Below are 25,086 nucleotides of genomic sequence, written 5' to 3' on the forward strand. Positions count from 1 at the left end.
TTATAAGGAACAATAATGATGATTGATGTGTTATTCAAAATGTTTATTAAAACGTGTATATTTGCAATATTTCAAGAGTTAAAGAACTAATCTTGAATCTCAGCCGGCAGGGTTATACAAACGATATCATCACCGTTATCGTCTTTCAGTTCCCATTTCACAACAACCTTGACCTGTAAAATATCACACAAATATCACATGAAAATTCAGCTTAATCTCATTTGAAGGTGAAAAGAGTTAATAACATCATGGACATCGCTCTAGTTTTCCGTGATAACCTCTAATTTCACCAAGAACCTTAGCAGGGGCGGATCCAGGGGGATGGGTAGACAGTATTGGAGGGCACCTTTCTGATCTTAGGGCACACCCAGTATCCAGGTCAATGCGAGTGCCGAAGGCGCGAAGTCCTTCGAAGGGGGTATGGGGGCCCTCCCCCAGAAAATTTTGAAAATATGGTACCATTTAAAGGCTTTTAGAGGGCTTCTAGAGACTAATTCAGAGCAATCCAGAATAAACGACCCGGACACGGAATTAGCGGTTGCTGAAATAATGCCTTTAAAAATATTGCCGGTGAAATTTCGAAGGGCACTTAACAATTCTAGACCGTATTGGGCTAATACGGTCTGGATCCGCCTCTGCTTAGTGTCTGATGTAGGCGTACCACAGTTGGGTACACTATATAGGACCGTAGAGCGACGGAGATCACACTTCCAGGACTGGTTGAACATCCAGTATGAAAATGCCGTCATTAGTCTGAATTTGTACTGTCAAATAGAAACGCGATTTTGGCATCACAAGAGTAGGAAGCACTTACTGATGGGTAGATGGATTTTACTGGAATAGACGCCTTGTATGTGTAAGTAGTACCAGTGGTTACTGGACATGCAACTCCTGATTTACAACCATCGGATTCCGGGATTGGGAAGGGGATCGGAATTCCAGCGAGTATTCCGTGTACGGATCCAGTCAGTTTGTTGCTATTGACGTCTACAAATATCGATAAAATAACCCATCGTTATCAGACTTACAAAATAAAATCACCGACAAATTCTACTCGTAGAATATCAATCTCTGAGAATCGTGGCACTTACTTGAAACGAATTCGATGGCTACATTAGCAGACGTTCCACGATGAAGAATACACGGGAATTCATTACAAGGAGTAACTGTTACTGAATTGACTTTTCCGTTCTTAGAACCTAAAAATGTTTAGAGTTAACAACCAGTTGTGATAATAGAAGACAAGCTATCGGCGAGTTAATTCTACTAAAGATTTACCTACCGCAATCTTTGAACGTAGTAGCAGTTGACAGTGCCAAAATGGCAACGAAGACCGTCACAGTATACATGGCGAATGGTACTTACTTATTCACAAAACACTCTTTTTATTTGTGAATCTATATCAGCCGATACATGGCGTGACCAATTTATCTTCCATTTCACGTGTTCTTTTCGCATTTCTATCTTATCATCGGTTATTTGCAGTCTAGATTACTACAATTATATATCGAAATAAATTGAAAATTCAGGTCCGATACGCGTGCATTTATCAACTCAAAAATCTACACAAATTACTAGACACATTTGTAAATTGTGATTTCATTCTTATAAATGGATACGAAAATTACGTAATAACCGGTCGGTAATTGCTCTATAATCTGTAATTGAATTGAAAGTGTTGTCTTCAGAATCGAATTATTCAGAACAACTAAAGTTCGAACGACTTTACTCAATAATGATAATGGAAATGTCTCCGGTCGCTGGAGGCTTGGAGTAAACTCCAAGCTGGAGGCAACCAGAGTCGGGTGTAGTTGCTTCTCGCGCTATTTCCCATTTGATATTTCTACTGCGGCATGCGAGTGATGTTTTCACCGTCGGTTGCATGTGACACACATTGGTTAGCATAGAGGATACTTTAGATGATTGCCGTGCTTATCATGCATTTCGACGAGTAAATCTTTTTCAAAACAGATTTTCACATCCCTTCAATAGTATATATTGTAAATAGTTAATGCATATTTTGTTATTTTTCAACTTATATCACTTTTGTTTCGAAAATATGATAGTTTCCCTCGATGTACCATGGAAGTAGTTGGAAAGTAAATAGATTCGTTATTCGTGATTTTCCTACTGTGGCATGCTCGTAATAAAACCTCAATTTTCAAACGACTCATTTCATTAACTCAAAAGTTGAAAATTCGAATCCCACGGGTACGGGCTTACAAATGCTGTTGCATAGGCGAAACAGCGGCCATCAGTCGTTTCATATAGTTCATGCATCGGGTCACCAGATGGCAGATTCGTCGACAAAGAAACGAGCAAAAACTTTTTGAATTTGAATACCTTTAATACCCTTGATATTCTGAAAAACCCAACGGTCAACTTAGCTAAATTCATTAAGACCGGCTTAGATGTATATAGATCCCTCCAATAGTATATATAGTATTGTAAATAGTTGATGTATATAATAGTATATATAGTATTGTAAATAGTTGATGTATATGTATATTTCGTTACGTTTTCATTCTCTAAATTTTAATCACTTTAGTGTTGTTTTGTAAATATTTGTATATACATGTGTAATAGTTTTCCTCCATATACCATGGAAATGGTTGGAGTGTAAATAAATCGTAATCGTAATCGTAAAAAAAAACGAAGCAGTCCAAAGCCATAAGAAATCGTGTGGCTTTCCTTGCAATAGCAAACACATTCCCTTTCTCTAGGTTTCATTCGATTAAAAATGAGAGATTTTTATTACACGTTTTTATTACATTTTATACAACTTCAAAATTAACGTACAGTGGAGTTATTCCATATAAGGCATCAATTACAATAGAAATTTTATTAAAAAGCAAACATTTCCTCAAAAGTATCAATTTTACTAAATTATTACATTTACCAAATCATAAGAAATCGTTGAATCTAAATGACAGAGAGCTTGTTTCTTTGGTATCGTTAAATATTTCCGAAGATGATTTCCGTATATTTTTCGCTGTATCTTGTGACCAGTTGGAAGATGAATATAATAAGAGCAGAAATGACATGCAATGCACAGCTGTACATAACTAAACTAGTGAATGAAACCGTGTTCTTTTAATCAAAATAAATTACGCAAATTAAACTAATTCTTAAAGTCTATTAAATGAATTCCCTGTATGTAGAAAACTGATATTGATAATGGTTAGAATAAAATACATTTGACTATATTTGTTAGGGTGTAAATAACCAGTAGTCCCAGAGTTGTTGATTAAATGAACTAATCTTAACTCTACTTGATGCGCAACTGTGGGAACTGGGTCCAGATTTTAAAAGAAATCATAATAGTTATCTTAACAGTTTCTAACATAAAACATTTCAGTATTACAGTAATATCTGAGGTGTCACTATTGAAGCTTCTATATTTACATGTATTACAGCTCGTCAGCTCTACATATATTCACACATGATTATAAATTATATTTTTTTCTGATATGAAACAAATTACATAAAGTCCATATATCATTTCCTAGACCAACTTCAGGTAGAGCAATCCTGTTTCTGAATACTAGTACTAAGCACTGACTAGAAGAAATATTTCATAAAGTGTTATTACCTTCATTCAATTCACAACTGTTTTACAAAATGAAAATCCCTGAAACAATACACAAACTTCACGTAAATTTTCAGTGAGATTCAGCATCAATTTGTAACAACTGAATAACTCAGGTCATGTACTGTTCAAAATCTACATACTTATTATGCATTACAGAAACGAAATTAACTGTGGATCATTACAAAACTATAAATGTATCGATGAATGAATTTACACCTAACTAACTTTATGATATATTCAACTCGAGGTAACGAAACAAAAATCACGCCAATGCATTTAATAAAACGTACATCATCTTAGTGCAGGTGTTAATCTACAGCCTGGATCCCACCCCCTTAATAACATTCCTTTCACTTTTTGATCATTTGAAGTTTGTGTGTTCACAACTTCACCGGAGAAATTCTAATTGAAAATGTAGACCATACTTTAGATATTCAATCAACGCGCATTCAATGAATATCTGAAGTTCACACTTAAATAGTGAATGTCACAATGGGGTGGGTCCTGGCTACAGATAAATATCTGTATCAAACATGATGTCGGGCTTTGGTAAATGACAATTAATATAGTAATGATAGTTCACTTGTTAATTACAAATCACGTTATAATATCATACATCTACAAACATTGTAAAACATTGTGTGCATGATGATTATATAACGTACTATGTGTATCGGGGCCAATATCAATTTAAACTTGATGAACTGGCAGGCACTGTAGTGTTGTAAATATAACAACACTATCTACAATATTTCTATAATAGATTACACACATCTGGAGTATATGAAACACGCACGGTCCATTCTGTAAGGTTTCGGGGAAGTATTCTACACACGATCATCCCTTCAGCTGTGACGAAAATCTCACTCTATCCAAAAACATGAATAGCACCAACTGAACTGGTACCGAACATGCGACGATATGAAGGTACATTTACACACACTGGCACAGCCATTTTACATTAAACAAGCATTGCTACAGTTATCACAGCTATCATGAGATAATTGCTTTTGTTGGTCTTGGATATGAAGTCAGTCCGTCGAGACTTTGTGATCTTTTTAATTCGACGCGCATCGACTCGCGAAGTTTATCCTGAACTACACTCGACATTGCCTGCAAAAAACAACAACACACATGAAAATGATACAAGAACCCACAAGGGACTGCTGCAAAAAAATTTTGACCCCAGTACCCTACTATGTTAGATTACTATGTTAGATTTGTAAAAATCGGTTTTCAACACGATTTACAAAATATTGGTACTCACCTCCAACTTTGAAGCTCGCTCTTTGCTGAGCGGTTCAAATGGAAAATTAAGTTCATGAGCATCAGCAAACGCTCGTAGATCGAAGTAATACTTGGCATATACACTAGATGATACATTAATGTTAAACTGAAGTAGTTCAAGAAACTGTCGTTCGAGTTCATTCCTGTAATTCATAAAACATCATCATAATTCACATTTCTTCAATGGAAATGAACAGTACCGATAGAGTGGGATGTTACAACTTACATATCCTCAACAGATATATCTTTCAGAATTTGGCAGTAATCCACGTTCCATACGGCTTGATCGTCCCAAACTTTAGAAGCTAACAGAATAGCACCCAAGACAATTCTTTTCCATGTGTAGGAACTTATTTCAATCTCAGCATATGTTAATAATCGTTCGAGATAAACCTACAACCAGAAGTTTTAATATATAGATATAATACAAAAACTGATAATCATATCTAAACGCAAGCGATACATTAATATCGAATGGATAATCACTTACCAAAGTAACAATAGCACATTCCGCAGTAAGCTGAGCTGCATTGAATAATGTCCGCACAAATCTATATATAGTTTTATGTTCGGGATCTCGCCTTAAATGTTCCTCAGAAACTGGTTCTTTCTAAAATGAGGGCAAATATTGAAGATATATTTATGGAGAATGCGGCGGACAAAAAACAATTATTGTGAATGACTTCTATTCACTGACAGATAAGTGCAATCGTAACAGAAATTGCTCTGGGCAACTTCTGACATTTAACAACACCAATAGCAATAATACACAATAAAGATAATATAGTTTTATATTGATTATTACTGTAACTTCAAGTATGAACAGGTCTTTCTGAAATCTAATCCGAGAACCTACTATGGACCGAAATACAGAATTTTTATCAATTCAAATTGAACATTAAATTTCTTCTTGAAGCTTCAATGTTTTTTCTGTGGATATTATTTCTACAGATGCCTAGTGGAATCTTCCTTAAAAGACTGGGAGAACTGACTAATTCCCACCAGGGGCGGACTTGAGGGTGGTCTTAGGTGTTCTGGCCCCTGCCTTCCCATTGAGGTTGCCCTTTTTGTCAAGAGAGATATTGTGTGAAAACACTCATCCACTTTAAAATTGCATCTTTTCGGGTGAATTTCTTCAAAAATATCTTAAACCAAGGGATGGACCTGATGGCCATTTACATGGTTACCATATCCTAGAAATACCCTTTATTTCTTTTCTGGACCCCAGCCTTCCAATTTGTCTAGCCCCTGCCCACATGTACTTTATGAACAGGCCCTTATGACGTTTGGCTGTATTATAATTACAGGATAGCGATTCATTCATACGTACCGATAATGGATGTTTTCTTTCATCGAATATTTCAATATAACGAGTATCGTTCGGTCCATTCTTACGATCACGATTTCGTATATGGAAATAAACGGCTAAAGCAACGGCTTTAATTGTGTTCTTCAGGTTCGGTTGACTGACAGTTGAATCATCTATGAATATCGTTGAACAAGAGCTATACTTTCTGTGCATCCCTGTATGACGATTCATCTACAAGAAAAAAAGACATTTTCAATATCGTTGTACAAAAACTGTCAGGGTCCCTGCAGATCGGTCATTCCTGGGTATAAGGAGTTCTCAATGAGTTTTAAAGGAGAACATTTCAAATGTCAGTGTCCGCATCACTTTCATATCCCAATTACTGCAGAATCCTCCTAAATCGGTACTGTTTATCTCATTAAACGGTTAATTCAGATTTTGTAAGCATATTTCTATCCTAACACCTATACCTATACTTGATCTTCAATTCTTAAAGGAGTTTTGGGCATTTTGCTCAAATTATCTATTAAGAATTTTAAGCACTTTTAAAAGCATTTTCTGTTTACAAGTCCCAGTTTTTAAGGAATCAAGGAGTCGTAGGGACACATTTTAACTATAGTCACTCAGTGGTCGAGGGAATGTAGAGGTTCTAGGCTTGGCAAACTTACATGATTATCATATTGACTTCTTCTTCTTGATCTGTGATCTAAACATGACAACAAAATTTATAAGCAAAAGTATATGATATAGAGTATATATAAGCAAGTATAAACTTCAACACAATATGAGTGACACATGGTTTGATCAGATGCCAATGGATATACTGCTAGTCAAAATAGTGTACAATATTGTCACCCAACCTCAACATAAACCTTAGCAGTCACATGCACATGAATACATGTACATGTACTTTTTTTATTTATAGGCCTATCTGAAAATTACACTGTTGTGATGTTAAAATTGACTTACTTCTTTGAATATCACTTTTCGATCGATTCAGAAAAAGTGTTCCCGTTTTTGGATGATTTGAAGGATCACCTTCTGAATCTGAATAATGATGAAAACAAAAGCAATTCACACAAAAATGCATAAAAATCATAAGCAATATTAAACCATTTTGGATATAACAGGTGCATGTCACAAGGTCCAAAGTCAAAGGCTTTTTAGAGTAATGTAGCCAGGTACTGCCGGACTAATTCCTGGGTAGAGCTCAGATTTTGGACCTACGTGACAAGCCTCTGAACCTTATATTTTTTTACCTTCAGGTTCTCTTTCGCTTATATGTTGGAGGTTTGATGAGCTAGCCCGCCTCACAACAGGTTCAGGTATCGGTAACTCAGACGGTTGATATTTTTCTTCTGGCAATTTTTTCCGATGACTGCCAGAAGTATAAAAGCAACATGAATGTTTGTTACCCATCTTCTTACGGAGTAATTGAAATAACGGCAACCAAATCGACAGATTGAAGATACAGGTCCGCTAGAGTTAAACAACCCCAGCCACTACCCTCTTCCTAACACAGCAGATCCAGGTAATTATGGACCGCAACTAATCGGTGCTGCTGAAAGATTTTATTGCTGCAACAGTCAATAGCTCCAATTCGTATAAAATGAAATGTCAGACAGTTTTCAAAACAAACGGGAACATGTTAGCGAGCTGATAAAAATTTGGAGGGGTTTCCCCGAAATCAATCATTCGAACAGTCTCGAGTTCAATAGCACGCAATCCATTTTATCGTGCAGCCATCATCGAATAAAAAAGCCTTCGCTCAGGTGCAGTTCTTTAGAAGGTGAAGAAATTTGGGATTTGCCGACAATACCATTGAATATTCACAGTACTTGCAGTACTGCTCCTTGTAACGAAATCCTTAATTGGCCAATCAAGTAATAAGAAATGGGAAACCCACAAACGAAACGACGGACGCGGGTGTGGCTCACAGTTTTATACTGCGATATCCGAAAATGCGAAATTTTCGCTGGGTCTTGTGACACATTTGGTTTTAGAAAAATACATATGCAACAACAACATTGTCGAACTCTTAAGATTATGTAAGCAACAAAAAAATGCAAAATAAAATAAAAAACGACCGGGCCCTAGTCCGAGCAAGAAGGACGCCTCCGGCTTGCACATTTCTAGGTCGGGGTTCCTAGGTCGTGTGGATGCGGAAATAAATTAATTATATTGAAATTATTCGAATATTTCAAATAAATCCACCTGTCGTCGTCATATAAATTGTGCGCCCTTGTTCTTTTCTGATAAATGTAATCTAATACCGCGAGGTTTATATGTCCGATACGAAAATTCAAATATGTTAATAAGTTAGTAATAATGATTATGATAAACAGTTGACACGTCAGTTGAGAGCTCATTATTTATGCGTTTATGATCACGTGATGCGGCTGGTTTAGTCCGGTTGAAACTGGTTCTCGTCACTACAGTGTTGGGTGTTGGTCGCTTTCGCGGAGATGGTGTTTCACAAAAAGATCCAGACAGTTACAGATAATGCAAATTACCTCAGGTAAATCGAATTGAATACAAGTCAAGTATTCCCGACTGCCGTGCGTGGTTATAATAAGGCAAGCAATAATGAAAAAAGCAAATGAGGAGTGGGCTATTTCAGATTTAAAATGGCTGCCTTGCAATCTGAGTTGTCTGGTAGATCAATCACTGCGTGCTGTCTGTGTGCCGGTGCCGGCTGTCTGTGTGATATGTAACTGCCGTAAAGAAGGCCAAGGCCTCACTTTCTTCATATATTGTCTGATTTATTTACAGAATGTATATTGGCTATATTTATGGTTGCTGTTCATTGAAGATAATCTGCACTGAACTGAATTGAACGAATATTGAGAAAGAGACCGTTTGATCATTAACGGACTGAAGGTAGCTGCGATTTAACGTTCAAATTTACTGTCAATTAAGATACTCAAAACCTTCTGATCTGACATTGATTATTTATGATATTTTCTTCATTTATTTTCAGATTCGCTCGATTAACCTGAAAGTTTAACCGTAGTTGTCTGGAATTTGTGAAAAAATGACTATTTCCTATTCCCACAAAGTGTCGAAAGTTCGCCTGTGCGGGTTTTCCCGGTTGCTGCTCTACTGGCGCGGAAGCATTTATAAATTAATGTACAAAGAGATAATGATATTTGTGACATTGTACACTGCACTAAGTGCGTTGTACCGATTTGGGCTCGAAAACGAGCATAAAAGGTAATTTGATTGTTCAGATTTAAGCCTCCTTGGGCCGGTTCCATAGTCAAGACTTAAGACCAAAAGTGGTCTTTGACCTTAAGACTGATCTTAAGTTGTTAGATTGGCTATAGAACTAAGTTTGTCTTAGTCTGGTCTTAAGTCTAAGCCCTGTCTATGGAACTGGCCCCCTTGAGATTAATTTCATGTGCGACATATTTTCTTGGTTCTTTTAATTATATCGTAAAAGGTCAGGAGTATCGGGCAATTCGATGGAACCCTGTATTTTACGTTGGTTTATGATATGTTTTCTCTTCTTTCAGAATATTTGAGAAAATAGTGATCTACTGTGAAGCCTTCACAAATTTAATTCCGTTGTCCTTCATTCTTGGATTCTATGTGTCCATAATTATTACACGTTGGTGGCAACAGTATCAGAATATTCCATGGCCTGATAGGTAAATATGATTCATAAATTGTCGAACCCAGTGTTGCACGGTCCTGACTTAAAAATCTATAAACTGGTCATTAATTGCTTACAACAAAAGTAGACTGGTGAGGTGAATCTACAGCCTGCAACCTGAGTTTTCTTCAAACTCAAGTTCCAGGGAAGTTCTGCCTCCCCATACCTCCTACTAGTCCAAAAAGAAATCTAGAATTCTACCTCCCAACCCCCTCATCTGAGAACAACTATGCTGGAAAGTTCCAGAAAAAAATCTATAATTCTACCTCCCCATCCCTCCTACTAGATCAGAACACTTCTGGAAAATTCCAGAAAGAGATCTAGAATTCTACCTCCCAACCCCTCATCTTAGAACAGTCTTAGAAAGTTCCAGAAAAAAATCTTCCAGAAAATTCTGTAATGTGTAATTTCTGTTCTTAACTGTGAAAATGTGTCTGGTGTTCAATTTAAAATGTTTTGGGTGCTGAACTGAACACATGTGAAGTGTAGATGAACAGTTTTTGAAAGTGGAGCTTATGAAATGTCTTAATGTCTGGTGATTTCGAGATTATTTTCAATTTAGAAATAGTGAAGTATAAAAAAAAATTGAAAAAGTGTGATCAAATATCAACTGGGTGCATGGTCTGGGCTAGTTGATTATTTGATCGTTGGAACTTTTATAATCAGATGGGATCAACCACAGACAGGTTAGGTCTGGATTGCAGATTGATACAGCTGCACGAGCATTACCTGACCTCCGTTACAATGAAATAACCCATGATTAACCCGTGTTTAATTTATATCTACAGAGCTTCAACTTGTGTCGGTTCGCTGATTCACGGAACTGACGATCGCGGGAGAATGATTCGACGAACTCTGATGCGATATCTGAATCTAGCGAGTGTGTTCATCTTTCAATCGATCAGTACACCGGTGAAGAAACGATTCCCGACCGACGACCACATCGTTCGTTCAGGTAATCTTATTATTTATTTAATATCTACGTACCCCCCTCTCTCTCTGATGGTATGATTGAGATGATGAGCCACTGAGTTGTTTGGGAGGCTGTTCATTTCAAATATACATATAAATGTATGTTTTCAATTATTTGAAAACTGGTTCAAATCAGTAGAAATATGTCGATATATATATTATTTTAACCCTTAGCCTTTCACTGTCGAAACAAAATTTATCTATTCCAATTTGAGAACAAAAAAATGCATCAAATTTCGTTTTGCCTTTGAATTCAGTTAATATTTCTCATTAGGCTCAGGGTTAAAACTTTTACCATCAACGCAGTAGTATTATGTGCTTGATTGGTGTAGGACTGTTCTGTCCATGTAGAAAAAAAATCCATTTTCTTTGACTAAAAAAAAACCGTACGGTACATAAGCACAAAAAAATATCCTCTCTACAAATTCTTCTCTCTGAAAATTCTTAGGTAATGTGGATAGCCTGCTTTTAACGTTTGATTACAGAGACAATAACAAGGTGATTGTATTCATAAAGTCTGCCGGGTATTATTGTGTAATATTTGTTGTTGGTAACAACAGCACAGTGCCTGATCGAAGCTCAACCCGATTTCCCTGAAATCTGATGCAATATATGCGTCTACTATAGGGACGGGTGAATAATTGATCTATGTACCCCGATAATTAATATCGGGATACATCATGGAATCTATTGTTCTGGCTTCTATAGATTTTCTCTAATGACCCGTACCTCGTTACTGTCTCTGATGTGAAGCCAAATCCTGATGGGTTTTCATTAATTAGTCGAATTTGACTGAATGGTTTCTACGTTTTAAAACAGAACGTTAATTTCAAAAATATCACCGATTCACGTGAACGAGATGTAGTTCTAATATTTTTGAGAATTGTCGGTTTGTCGTTTAAGATCACCTCTGAAGTTGGATCAGTTGTTTATTCAGTGCAATCTATGCTTCATTGTGAGCGAATATGTATAAAATATTCTCTGCTCGGTGCATGGTAAGGACACCATTGTGCAGTTAATATTTTTATTTACTTGTTGATTCGTATGGTAAAACTCACTTAATCTTCATCATATTTTATTCGTTGAAGTATATTGCGAAAGATTTTATCCAATTCCAAGATGATAGGATGAAAACCTGCTATATTTATAAGATTAAAAGCGCGAAACACTTCGACAATTATCTCTGTAAAGAATCCAAAATGTTACGTCTTCACTTTTGATTTAATAGATCAGATTTTTTATAATCTTTTAGATTTGTATATAAAGGGCTTTTATCTATTCTCCATTTTTCGGTGAACTGGCTGTTCTATGATAGTGTTAAATTCAGTATAAGTGAAGCAGGTTAAGTGGGTTCTACAGCAATAGAATCAAAAATTCATCGTGTTTTTAATGGGTAATCAGAAACCACAACCCATCAGGATATGTAATATATTTGAAATAATTCAGGATACGTGAAATTTACAATAATTATTTCTAATTTCTATTGATATTATCTTTGACGCATTTTCTCCATTGATACTTCATCTAATCTCAATACCCCTCAACAACTGCTATTGACTCCCGAATATTATTTCTAATTATTTGAGTTAAGTTCGGTGCAAATATTATTCCAACCATTTCGGTATAGACCTTAATACCTATGAAATATTTCTATCCCAACAAGTATATTTCATCGAAAATATTAGCCTACGCATATATTATTATTATTATTATTATTATTAATATCCCGACATTTTTGAAGTAATTTAGACGATCCAAATTCCAATATTAATTATTCATGAATTCACTGTTCCAAGTTTTTGTTCGTTGATTGCGTGTCATTTTGAATTTGCCATGAAATGATGGTTTTATAAGTGTGTACTATTTCTCCCAGAGGTTCAATCCTGAAAACAACGTAAAAGTCTTCTATAATAAACCGGTTCTGACTCGGTAACGCTCTCTACGTTTTCATCAAAAATAGCTAAGTTCCAGTCTATTATTGAAGGCATCAGGTTCGAATCTCTGCTAATGAGCCGAGGAGAAATAAATGACACTTATTCGCAGATTGCTTTGGGTGAATTGTGTTCTTGAACGGGGCGTAGATTAATCGACATGAAAGGTTGCGTTTCGAAAAAACAACTCGGAAATCAGAAGTACAGAACTCCGCCTTACTTGGTTGTATAAGATGATAACAAAATCGACTGGGTTTTGAATTTGCGAGATTCATATCGAGGGTAGGGGATATTTTGACTGAGACAAGCAGAAAGGCTTGATGGAGACCGAGTAGGCAGAGGAATCTTTACTGAATATTTCGCATTTGTGTAGTAAGCAATTTCAATTAAAATCAAACTAGACATACCGGTAGTAGAATTGAGGAAGGACATAATTCGCCTTTTTTGGGTTTGCTGATTTTTAAAAAAGCTGGCTATTCACGTGAAAAAAAATAAAGGACAGAACAGTCTTATTGGGGGTTAATGATGGGTAGTGTGGGGAGGGTGTGAGAGGTGTGTGACTGGTGCGTGAATGAAGCCCCCTCTAATCAGATTCTATTTCAGAGAACTCGCGCTAGGTGGGCCCCTTATAGGTGGCCGGGACACCTATCTATCATGGATCATATTCTATTTTTAGTAAAAGACAAAGCAAAATGAAAGTACCGGTACGCCGTACAAAATCCATCCGTGGAAACGATATAGATTCTAATTGATCTGGACAACACTGTGGTATGGTCCGATGATATTGACTCGTGGCCCATATGACATGTTGTCGTCGCAGCAGGTCACTAGGCAAAATTTCATTTTAATTTCCTCAAACAGTTTCCGAGATGGATTACGCGTTGCAGACTTGTTGCTGTAAGGTTAGTAGTATTATTTCGGTTTTCGAAATTACTAATTCCAATTCGAAGGTACGTATGGAATTAGGTGGAGAGAAGTGCTGTCGTGGCGACAGCATTTCGATCCTTGGACGGCGGCAAACTAGTTGACAATGTATTTTTACGCGTTTATTAAGTGTATAGTTTTTTGTTTATTTTAGGTTTGATGACGGAATCTGAGAGGAAAGTTTACGATGCAATCCCGTCGCCTCATAGTAAATTCTGGGTGCCGTGTCAGTGGGCCGCGTCGCTCGCATCACGTGCAAGAAACGAAGGGAGAATTAAAGATGATATCCATTTAAAATCGATACTCGATGTAAGTCATAAGAACTCACTCTAAACGAATAGTGCTTGTGAAGATGCTTGTAACTCCTTTAATGCGAGAGCCAATCCTGTTTTTAACTACAAAAAAGTACGATGTTTTTATTTCTAGGAAATAAATTCATACCGGAATCATCTTGGAGTTTTGTATGGTTTTGATTGGGTGAGCGTACCGCTAGTTTACACACAGGTGGCGACCTTGTCAGTTTACACGTTCTTCACTGCGTGTTTATTCGGTCGACAATTCCTCGATCCGGAACAAAACTATCCCGGACATCGAATAGATCTGTACGTTCCTGCGTTTACGATTTTCCAGTTCTTTTTCTACATGGGTTGGATTAAGGTAGGAATGATAAAATCGCTGCTTTATAAGACATACATCGCAAGTATAAGTGTATTCTGATGAGATTTATGATGTGATTCTAATTTTCAGGTAGCTGAACAGTTGATCAATCCATTCGGAGAGGATGACGACGATTTTGATATTAATTGGATTATTGACCGAAATCTACAGGTAAAATTCTTTCATACATTATTTAACCCTTTCAGTGCTAGCTAATTAATACCCTATAGTGCTGGAGATAATTTGAAAATTTTGAAAAATTCCGCTCAAGTGTGTTGAATACCGGGAATACCACTACAGTGCGTCTACACCCTGGCGCGGTGTATCGTTAGTAACTAATATTTCACTATGTTTGACAGGTGCTGCCATCTTTCAATAGAGATAAAAACTAATTACACCAATACACCGCAGTGCGGTGTACTAGCAAAATCCATCACCGATTCATACACTGCACTGCGGTGTATACGCACTGAAAGGGTTAAACTTTATTTCGTGAATAGATGTAGAATCTTAGGTGGTTAGATAAAATTGTAGAACAAACTACAAAACACCTCGATGCTACTAGTTTGTCTTTGTGATCTTAATTGTAACACAAAATGCTTTTGTATTTTAATTAAAGGTTGGATTTTTGGCTGTAGATGAGATGTACATGGATGTGCCGTATTTAGAACCAGATCGATGGTGGAACGACATAGACGTCGATTTACCGTACACAAAATCTTCGATCGGTTTCAAGACCGAACCGTTCATGGGCTCCACTGCGGATCTAGGGTAAGCGTACTCTTTTATAACCGTATTAATGAAATAAGTTTTTTCACCGGTACCAAAATTTCAAACTGTATTTAAAATGTCGTGCATTTGTTTTACAGCCTTCCGAAGGAGGATATGAAATTCGTCAATATGGAAACGATTCATGAGATTTCGAACCACCAGCTGCCGTCTGTAATTAAGAGCAGTCCATCTCTACCGCTGAATACTAGTTCTCTAAACGTCACTCTGACCTCGCCGGTGAAAAGAAAATGTTATCTTCATCCGTTGAACACTAATCTCGCGGTCAGCACAGAAACTATCGACTTTCAGAAAGGCTACAATAGAGAAAGCAACGAAATTCGTCCATTGATTTCTCATATCTCCGACAAAGTAAACAGCGCAACTTACGTGAAAGAGTGGATATCGAACCACGGAACGAACGAACCGATGTCGACTCCGGCTTCGACTCGACCGAATAGTTTACATCCGGCAGATCATGAGATGTATCACCACGTGACGACCCCTTACCACGATACCGTTCACCCTTGCGCTTGGACCGCCGAAGACGACGCCGACAAAATCAACGAAAATGCCGAACTTATGAAACAATGGTTTCACGACCGCGGTTCGCTCGAATCGAGCGAAAAATCGCTGGATAAATTGAGCGAGGCGGGTAAAACGAATTCGCCGATAGATCGTCTGACGAGTACCCCGATTCCGACACCCGCGGCAACGACAGCGTGTAAACTCGCGAGGGACTTAGAAAATTGCCTCGCCTGTGAGGATAACGCGGCGTATTTACCGAGCTCTCCGGAAACTAGTATCAAAGCAGCGCCTGACCGCATTTATCCGGATATTACAATTAGTATCAGCGATGAAACTAAAATGAAAACAGTAAGCACAGACGGCAGTACTCGAGAACTATTAACATAATCCACGTATTTCAAGACTCATATTTGATGAATATGGCTGTAAGTTATGCTGTACGACAATATTTTTGCTGAATTAATTATTGTTTTCAAACTTAAGCCGATGTTTGTATGATTTTCGGTGGTGCTAATATGTAATACATGCTTGAATACAATAATATACAATGATATAATCGATTTCCAAAGCTGACAATCACTGACGACTGCACTTGATATAAACTATTTTACTTCACTCGGTGTTTTTAGTATTGCATATTGAATCAGATATTTAGCGGATCTCTGCATTTCAAGCATATGTAATATCAGTATGTGCTATCAGTGTTTATATGTATGATTCCTGAACCGTCTGTGCATTATTTACGTGTATAGCAGCTCTGTTGCTAATGTTCAAAACTGAATGATACGTTCACTCACGGTTGCGCGTGTTCTGCAAAATATGAAAATATTTTGCTGAATTTGGGAGGTAGATAGAATGCATTTTGTAATGTCATTCCGAAATCTCATTCCATCTCTTGGAAACATTCTATGTTGAATTAATTCCAACGTGTACTGACTGTTCATTACCTGGTTTTTGTTATTTCTATTTTATTGCGTTAAACGATGTTTACACGTATTCATGTTTGTGTATTGTACATTTATTATTGTTGTTTGTATTAGGGATCTGTAGGAGTGTTCTGTCTTAGGTAAGGAATGTATTTATAATCTCACATTTCCAGTAATCCAAAATGTTCTCAGATATATTTGTATCTTAACAGCTTAGCTCTGTAGTATTATTTGTAATATGTAATTAATGTAACTTGCATCCTCGCCATATGGTATAGTAATATATAATATGTAACATAATAGATAAAGATATGTTGTTAATTGTTGAAACAGTGATCAAATATGTGATAAGATTTTAATCTGTATGTGTAATTATATTTTTGGAATTTTATAAGTCGAATGGGCTGGGTGGTAAGTTGATGGCTGTTATGTGACATTGCTTGTGTATATTTTACTGATGCTGTCGATCTCTTGGAAATGTTCTATCCACTTATCTGTAATAATGTATTTTTATCGGTATCTTTGTCCGCTTATTGTCCCCGTCTGTTTTGTAAGTATTCTCTGAAGAACATTTTTTTGGCAGCTTAAAAATGAATGTTGCTACTATAACGTTTTTACCTTAAATCGCCATTGAAAAAAGAACGATGGCTTTAATCGGTATATGTTGTAAATGCCATAGAAATCTCTTAATATCAATAGAGCTTATGAAATCTCAAATATTTGGTGGTACATCAGTATTCGGTAGATAATAAAACCGCCGTAGGTGAAAATGATGCATTTCGTTCGACATGTAATAAGCTTCAAGAAGCCAATAAGATTATGGATGCCTTAACGTTTATTTATCTTGCACTATGCAGTATCTTTCGCCAGAAATATGAATAATAAGATACAAAGATCTGCATTATACCAAAAGGTCACTTTTAGTTTTATTGTTTACTCTTATATAATCGTTATTTTATGTTTGTTCTTTTTTTTTTGAGTAAAATGCTATGAAGCAAGTACCGGTATGATTAAATTATGTTAGGGGGAAATGTTTGAAGCACTCAGGATGTACATGAGCTATGAATGAGATGATGCCTGTTATACGAGTCAGATTTCATTTTATTATTAAAAGCCTGTGCTATATAAGATGTTCTCGATTTTTGTTTGATTTCTTTTATCACCCGCGAAGGATTTTCATTAAGAGGAGCATACAGTTAGCTGTATCTACTACAAACTGCTTTACTGACTAGAGGAAGGAGTGTGCTTCGCTCCATCGTAGATGGTTATGTTGACCACTTACAAGAACGTCCCGGAGTCAATTAAGACAAAGACATGGTTCTGAGCAAGTCTGCTTTTTGAAAAAAAAATTAAGTCCTTTATCTTTGCTTGATTTTCAGTGCTATCTGTCGACCTGAAAGATATTTGTCATGTACGTTTGTGGATACTTCGTGTTGATTTCACCGTTGAGGGTGAATTGTTTCAGTCGATGGTAATGCTTGATTAGATAAAATGATTCTTAATTTGTATTAACCAATATCCTTCAACAACAAACCATCAAATGGTATTCCCTTAAGATATCAGTCATGCTTCAATGATCAACCTCATGAACAACTACAAATCGTTCATCCGTTGAAATATGCGAGGAGATGCTCCGATTCCACGGGTATAACCAACTCTAAATAACAACGAAAACAACAAATCAATGGATGAATTACCGGTTTTTATTGTCACCTAAGACACAACTGTTCAAGTTATGCCTACTTTACATTGATTAAAATTACAAACTTATTTCATACAGCGTCATTAGACTAATTATATCACATAGCTTCAGATCATTGTAAATTTACTGAAATTTAATAACAAGTTGTTCCTTCATTTGAGACGTTTCACAATAGGACATTTTGATTATGATCTATGTAAAGTAGACAAACACTAGAGTTCTACTGTGTCACATTATATTCATCTGTTAATACTAAATATTAAAACTGTACAACACTGTACACATCAAGAGTATCTGACTGGCAAACCCTTTATAGCTGCAGCTCAACACCGAGCACCGACATGTACTCAACTCAAATTACACAAATATCTCCCAACTTTGTTACATGTCAGAATGAGATCTGCATTTATAGATATCGATACAGTCAACCTCGGTTAATCCTTCCCCTGCTAATCCGATGAAGATTGGAATTTTTAGTTTCGAGTGTTTTTAATTGTAGTGATTTTGAATAGGCAATCTAAACATCATTAAACTGGATACTATACAAGGTTATGGGTTGAAATAATAGTTTACAGTGGAACCTCGTTACAACGAAGTTCAGGGGACCAGAAAATCTGTTTGTTATTGCCAGTATGAAAATAATCAAATTGTCTTACTTGGGACACTATTTTATATTTGTTATAACCGATGAATTGTTATATCCTGGTTCGCTATATGGATTATAGCTAATTTGAGGAAATTGAGGAGTTTTTAGTAATACGGATTAACCAAGGCTGACTGTAAATAGAAAATTGTGCCGAAGACGAGCAGAATTTCATATTCGATCTCCATAGTCTCATTCATTGTTTGCAGGGTTCAATACATCATTGCTTCGTGCACCGAATACATCATCACATATATAAAACATGTCCTCGACAGATTGACCACCAGGTGGCGCTAGTGAGCCATGATCGGTTGCGATTGATTATGTTGTAACGTCGCTGGCAGGTGAGGTCGCTCTTCTAACTTGTCGTATTCCAAATGAAATTCTTTCGCTACTTTCCGCCAGTTTTGCACATCAAAGAAGTAATAGGTTCCGCGTTCGTAAGAGTTCGTTTTGACGATCGGGTCCATTCCCGGAGCTCTCGTGATCCATACACGTTCCTCCTTGTGGTATCTCCAATCTCTGTTATATCTGTAATATAACAATACAGATCCTGTTTATGGAGATTGCAGTGATAAATCAATAGACATGAAGACAGGTAGTACTTTCGCTATAACTGCATAGAAGCTTCATGAAGTCGATTGAGAAACAACATGATTTATAGGGAGAGTGACACAATAGAGAATACTGAGTGAGTTGGATAACTACAAATAAATCAATGAGTGATTATATAGGAATATATTACTTACAATTCAGCTGCAGCCGCCAACTGTAAAACATCCCCTCCATTCATATAGAACAGATAAAACAATAAATCTTCACCGTATCGATTCAACTTGATCGGAGCAAGCTATAAAATAAAACATAATTCAGGATACTTTACGATTCATAACCAATTGATAGACGCAGCAGGTATAGAAAGTGACATTTACCTTATCCCTGATGAAAATATTCGTTAAATATTCAGAAGGAACATGAAAATCTGAAAAAAATAATATACCGGTTAACATTTCAGAGACTATAGTAAAATGAATAGAGAAATTGGATGGAATTGTTTGAAAGTATGTACCAATATCCTGAGGTCGACAAGGAGCATCCGCCCATGGACTTTGAAACGTACTGTATAAACTCCTATAATAAAAACATACATAATATCATACATGAATCTTGAAAAAAAAAAAATCAGCAATTACAGTTAAAAATACAGTTTACATCGGTTAACCGAGATTGAGAGCTAATGATGATGATAATTACTAAAACTCTTACTCAGGTGAATTGAGATTGAGACCCAGCGTAGTTAGATCAATGCCCGGTGCTAGTGCGACTAAATTAGGATCAGTTTCAGCAGCGCGAATAAACGTCAATAACCCGACCATTCCAAACTGATCTGTTACCATACCTTGAGGAATGTTTGATACCGTACCTATAAAACACAAACAAACAATAAAACAATGAACACCAATCTAACTATCATCACAGATATATCACAACTAACAGTTGGTTATACGATAGTCAAAATTAGTCATTTGGTGGACACCTGGTGGATCCTCACTCGCCACAAGCGGAATCTTTGAATGCCACAATATAAAGTTTTCATTATGTGTTCATGATTCTGAATTTGTTTCCATATATTGTCCACACTTACCATCAGGATGTGTCTGAATTTTCTTTTGCGTAGAACTATTAGTTGAACTAGTGCTGTTACTGCTTGACTTATTCTCCATACCCGGAAATAGTTTATTGCTTTCCTTACTACTAAACGCATTTTCAAACGTACTAGCACCACCTGGACCACTTAGCTAGAAAAAAAAAAACAGCCATCAATTCGCAATAATGACTTGATCATGAAAAAAAAAACCTCGACTTCATTAAATGATTTCTTACCACTTTCCCTAATGAGTCTTGTATAGGAGGTTGAGGATCTACAAAAAGATGAACGATTCGTTAAACTTAATGCATGAAATGACAGATTAAGAATGATTCTACCGTAAAACCCACTGCACTGTAAATAATATCCAGATAAGATCAAAATTGTGATATAACTGATCCAAATTAAGCAGATTTGACTGTATTTATCGTACTTACTCGATGAGCCTGGTAAGGCAGGGAAATCCTCTTGTTGTATCGTAAATTCAGGTTGTTCACTTTGCGATTTACTCACCATATTCACTGAAATCAAATTCAAATGATCGATCATTATATTATAAAGCGGTGATAAAGGGAAAATACACGAAAACGAAACCATTTTATTTCCTGATTAGATGTTAATTTGATAACAGTTCAACCATTCACCAAGTGCTAGCTAGTATTTTTTAATCGTCGGGGTATTGAGTACAACTTTACAATAAGTCTCTAACGATAGACTATATACCAATACTACTGAGCTCAGACTACAGTGAAAACATACCATAATTACGCCCGCCAACTGGAGGCATAGGATTTAAAGGTGGCACTCCTGAAGACCGGTTTCCAAGTGTCGGAAATTCCGAGAGGTCCAGAGATGAATGGTCTGCAATATTCAACATTAAATACGCTATTCCGACTTGTAATTTGTGATGAACCCGTACTTAGATTAGACCCGTTATTTTCTATGGTTCTAAAAGACTTAAGGTAAAGTTGTTAATAAGATGATCTCGTACGAATTAAAATTTGCGCCCGGGGAACGCGGGTGTATAGAAATAAAGAATTACCTCTAGAATACGTTGAAGATGTTAAACTGAGATGACTTCCAACTCTGTAACATAAATGATTGATTTGTTAACAGGGCGACGCGCAGAATCAGTTCCCACATTTCTCCGAGCAATATCCTGAAATCCAAACAATTAAATGCACCATCGATCAAAAAGGCATTAATCAATGACGATTTTTTTTCTGAAGTCTAGTTGTGCACCGCAGTCTCCTAAGTAACCTATTCGCTCAATGGTAACAGATATACGTAATCACAGCACCTTGTAGTCATTAGTTTAAACATGGAAACACCATCAAAATACCATCAACTTCTTAAACCTGTCATCGAATATCTTTTGATCGTAAAAAGTTGACCGTATTCAACGAAAGCGGGAAATTCCCGCACAGTTAAAACAATAAACAACGATAACTAAAACAATATAAACAACAAACTGTCGAAATGAAATTACGAAGTGAAACGAAATTCATTCGGAAAAGGGACACGTTTTAATACCAGACACCTCGGTGCAAAACCACTGGGGATAGAGGGTGAGAGGTTTACTCACGATTGTGACGCTTTCCTTTGGAAAGCACCAACAGTCGAGCCTCGCTGATTTCCTATACTCGATGAGAACATAGATCTGAAAAGAATTTATATCTAAAAGTGTACCCGACCCCGGTGAAAAGGGAGTATCGCTCGTATCATTTTCAATAGAGCAGTGATTGAATTGAAGTAAGACACCCGAGAACCTTAAACCTAGAACTAGACATTCATAAAACCTGCAAAAAAATTCAATCATACTCGACTTAAAAACAAAGTGAACACTGGCAGGAGTCAGATTGATGAACGTCGTTACTTTCTCTTAAACTTTTTCACAACAAAATACCAGTAATTTGCACATAATCTTTCCAAATTTTTTCACGTGAAGGTAGAATGACATAAGCAGTTCCTGATCACGATCTGGACTGATTTCCTAAAATTCAACACAGCTCAGATGAATTCTGAGCTGTACGGTATATAGCATAAAATAGGGAGTAAAATATTTTGGAGGACACTTATGTTAGCTTTTTAACATTTTTTCATAGATTTTGCTCATTTTTCCACAATTTTTTAAGCTGACATCCATTTTTCTCACTTTCACATCAATCTGACCCCTGCCCGAAGTAGAAGGCCTACTGTCAAACCAAGAAATATTACAACATCATTCTGTTTTTGTTGATAATGCGAGTTATAACACAAAATGGTTAGATTTCCAACGCAGTGATATTCAATCCCGGAGATTCATGCATGTACTTAACTGTTGTTTGATCAGGACAAATTCTTCTTTTTTTAAAAGTCAAATCTCTTTTTTTCGAAAACTAATTCATGCATTGAACGATAAAATAGTGAATGAAATTGACACCAGGATGGTGATTTCACGAACTGAGGAAAACCCAACCAGGAATTGCAATCATTGTTACCAGACTTCCTTGATTTTCCAATGACCAGGTATTCTTTACCTGATTCAGCCACACATAGATTAATTACATACGACCTTAGTCTCTAACTGAAGTGGTCTATAAAGTCAAGTGTAGCGTGTCATCAGCAGATGTGATTTTCAAAATAGAATTCATCACGACTTTATCAAGGAAGTTGTGGAACTATGAGAGTAGGTATTCTACAACTGATTTATCATTATACATGATTGATTTACCTGTTTGGCGAAGACTGTTGAACACTGAAAGGAAAAGTACCAATACCACTCGTAGGGGTGATGTTCCGTGGCACTTGACTGTTGTTTACATTTCTTTGTTGTATCGATATACTACCCATACCTGAAATATAGAATAATCAATATCATTGCATCAAACGTAAGACTTTCACGTCCGTGTATGATTACAATAAGAAGAGTCACTACTCACCGGCAGGTTGACCATAGAAATTAGCATTCACACCAGACAGTTGAGATGGAGAGGGAGATGTCATCATCTAAAACAAATATACAGTAGACTCATCTAAACACGAATATTGTATACTTATTATAATTGTATTATATATCACCAGATGGCGTATCTATTCTGCGCCCGTTTTTAGTTCTTGAATGAATTGCATTTATTTCATGAATGGAACAGGATCCAGATGTAATGATAATATGGTAACAAACCTCTTTGTCGGGCCGAAATAAACTTTGACTGTTTGAAGACATATTGAAATACATACTGGGCTCAGTATCTTCATCTTCACCGAAAAATCCCTAAAATACAAGACATTACGCAACGGTTTAAACCATTCAGGCACTCACTGCATTCATACAAAAACGGCTTCAAAAATAAGTGACTCCCAAACCATAAACTGACAGCTTTATTGGACAGTTGATTCATGACAGAATATACAGCAATATTCATGAAAAAATAGACAGCCATACTAACCATAAATTGACAGCTTTATTTGACAGTTATACGACATACCTTGTTTTTGATACTATTCAATGATTTATTCGACTCCATTCCGATGATATTCATTAATTTTCTGCGTCCTCCGCCCGGAGATAAATCAGCGTTTGTTTTCCTCGTCATATTTCCGTACCTGCAATTATGAAATAACAGTTCGTACAATTATGAAAACTGCAGAAGCGGCCATTTTTAAGCTCTTCCTCAAGTTGATACTCACTGAGAAGCGTTCCAATTATTACTGGCAACAGAAAATTGGTCAGAGTTAAACCTATAATGAAATAAATGAGAGAAAATTGTTAAATCATTCAGTTAAAATGATCTTGTAGCAGTTTTGTGAATTTACTTACTGTCCAATACTACTAGTGCTACCAGTCATACTGCCAGCCATATCAGACCAGTATATAGCAGTGTGCCCTCCTGAATTAGTAAATTTAGGCTTTCATCTATCAAATATACCCCCTCACTCACTGACATATGTACGTACAAACGTATGTACCAAACAAATGATAAAACAACTTATTTTAATTTTAAATGAATATAGCCTGCTATAAACCGCTGGGATAGGGAGGAAAAGTAAGAATTGAAGTAGGTACCGACTGTCAGTAGCGAGATCAGCGTTCAACTTGTAAGAAAATGAAAAGACTGATGATGATAGCACACCACAACAGTTAGTCAGTCACACAGACAGAACAGGTCTCCAGGAGAAAAACAGGAAAAGTTGAATTAGGAATAGGTTAATTATTTCTTGTTTCTAGCAGTTTTCTGGCTTTAAACAGAAAGCTGAGAGAACTATTCAGTAGATATTTCTGTTAAATATAACGAGATCTATTAATCCACCACCTAACAATAGTTCTTTAAAGAGGGATTAACCTTTAAACGCTTAATTTATCGTTCTTTTTGTGCTAATTCACAGTTTCCAAAACCAACATGGCGGACGTACTCGAATGGACTCGGACACCGAACCGGACCACGAACTAACCCGAAAACAGTCACCTGCACCGATTACAACTGAAAGGTCAACACCAAAGCGTTGAACTAACTGTCCAGTCATGTGAAACAGTAACCAATTACGAATTGACCATTGTCAACACT

General features: G+C 36.5%; 4 protein-coding genes across 6 annotated transcripts; 1 reads left to right on the forward strand and 3 right to left on the reverse strand.

Annotated features, from left to right (window-relative positions):
• Positions 1-22: 22 nt before the first annotated feature.
• On the reverse strand, positions 23-1,428 carry LOC141914320 (NPC intracellular cholesterol transporter 2-like). The gene is made up of 4 exons (XM_074805597.1): positions 1,283-1,428; positions 1,092-1,199; positions 815-987; positions 23-173 (listed from the first exon to the last, which is right to left on the reverse strand). The coding sequence occupies exons 1-4, from the start codon at positions 1,347-1,349 to the stop codon at positions 87-89; spliced, it is 435 nt and encodes a 144-aa protein (XP_074661698.1). The 5' UTR covers positions 1,350-1,428; the 3' UTR covers positions 23-86.
• Positions 1,429-2,763: 1,335 nt separating this feature from the next.
• LOC141914226 (cyclin-Y-like protein 1) lies at positions 2,764-8,058 on the reverse strand. Its single transcript, XM_074805496.1, has 8 exons — positions 7,448-8,058; positions 7,158-7,235; positions 6,857-6,894; positions 6,210-6,419; positions 5,370-5,489; positions 5,106-5,272; positions 4,860-5,022; positions 2,764-4,705 (listed from the first exon to the last, which is right to left on the reverse strand). Exons 1-8 carry the CDS (start codon positions 7,605-7,607, stop codon positions 4,586-4,588), a joined length of 1,056 nt encoding a protein of 351 aa, XP_074661597.1. The 5' UTR covers positions 7,608-8,058; the 3' UTR covers positions 2,764-4,585.
• Positions 8,059-8,604: 546 nt separating this feature from the next.
• On the forward strand, positions 8,605-17,677 carry LOC141914034 (bestrophin-2-like). The gene is made up of 10 exons (XM_074805287.1): positions 8,605-8,706; positions 8,961-9,068; positions 9,169-9,401; positions 9,704-9,838; positions 10,632-10,798; positions 13,825-13,979; positions 14,097-14,327; positions 14,418-14,498; positions 14,947-15,098; positions 15,197-17,677. The coding sequence occupies exons 3-10, from the start codon at positions 9,223-9,225 to the stop codon at positions 16,008-16,010; spliced, it is 1,914 nt and encodes a 637-aa protein (XP_074661388.1). The 5' UTR covers positions 8,605-8,706; positions 8,961-9,068; positions 9,169-9,222; the 3' UTR covers positions 16,011-17,677.
• A 565-nt stretch (positions 17,678-18,242) lies between these two features.
• On the reverse strand, positions 18,243-24,936 carry LOC141914118 (CCR4-NOT transcription complex subunit 2-like). Of its 3 annotated transcripts, XM_074805394.1 has the most exons (18): positions 24,865-24,936; positions 24,342-24,411; positions 24,212-24,262; positions 24,010-24,127; positions 23,706-23,795; positions 23,464-23,530; positions 23,256-23,376; positions 22,128-22,202; positions 21,585-21,628; positions 21,302-21,403; positions 20,980-21,063; positions 20,779-20,816; positions 20,540-20,693; positions 20,161-20,317; positions 19,964-20,025; positions 19,827-19,876; positions 19,644-19,744; positions 18,243-19,425 (listed from the first exon to the last, which is right to left on the reverse strand). In XM_074805394.1, the coding sequence occupies exons 2-18, from the start codon at positions 24,380-24,382 to the stop codon at positions 19,188-19,190; spliced, it is 1,593 nt and encodes a 530-aa protein (XP_074661495.1). In that variant the 5' UTR covers positions 24,383-24,411; positions 24,865-24,936; the 3' UTR covers positions 18,243-19,187. The 3 variants fall into 3 exon arrangements, with proteins under 3 accessions (XP_074661495.1, XP_074661497.1, XP_074661500.1); XM_074805396.1 differs by lacking the exon at positions 21,302-21,403; XM_074805399.1 differs by lacking the exons at positions 21,302-21,403; positions 22,128-22,202.
• Positions 24,937-25,086: the final 150 nt, after the last annotated feature.

This window comes from Tubulanus polymorphus, chromosome 1 (genome assembly GCF_964204645.1).
Source record: "Tubulanus polymorphus chromosome 1, tnTubPoly1.2, whole genome shotgun sequence".
Taxonomy (NCBI): Eukaryota; Metazoa; Nemertea; class Palaeonemertea; order Tubulaniformes; family Tubulanidae; genus Tubulanus; species Tubulanus polymorphus.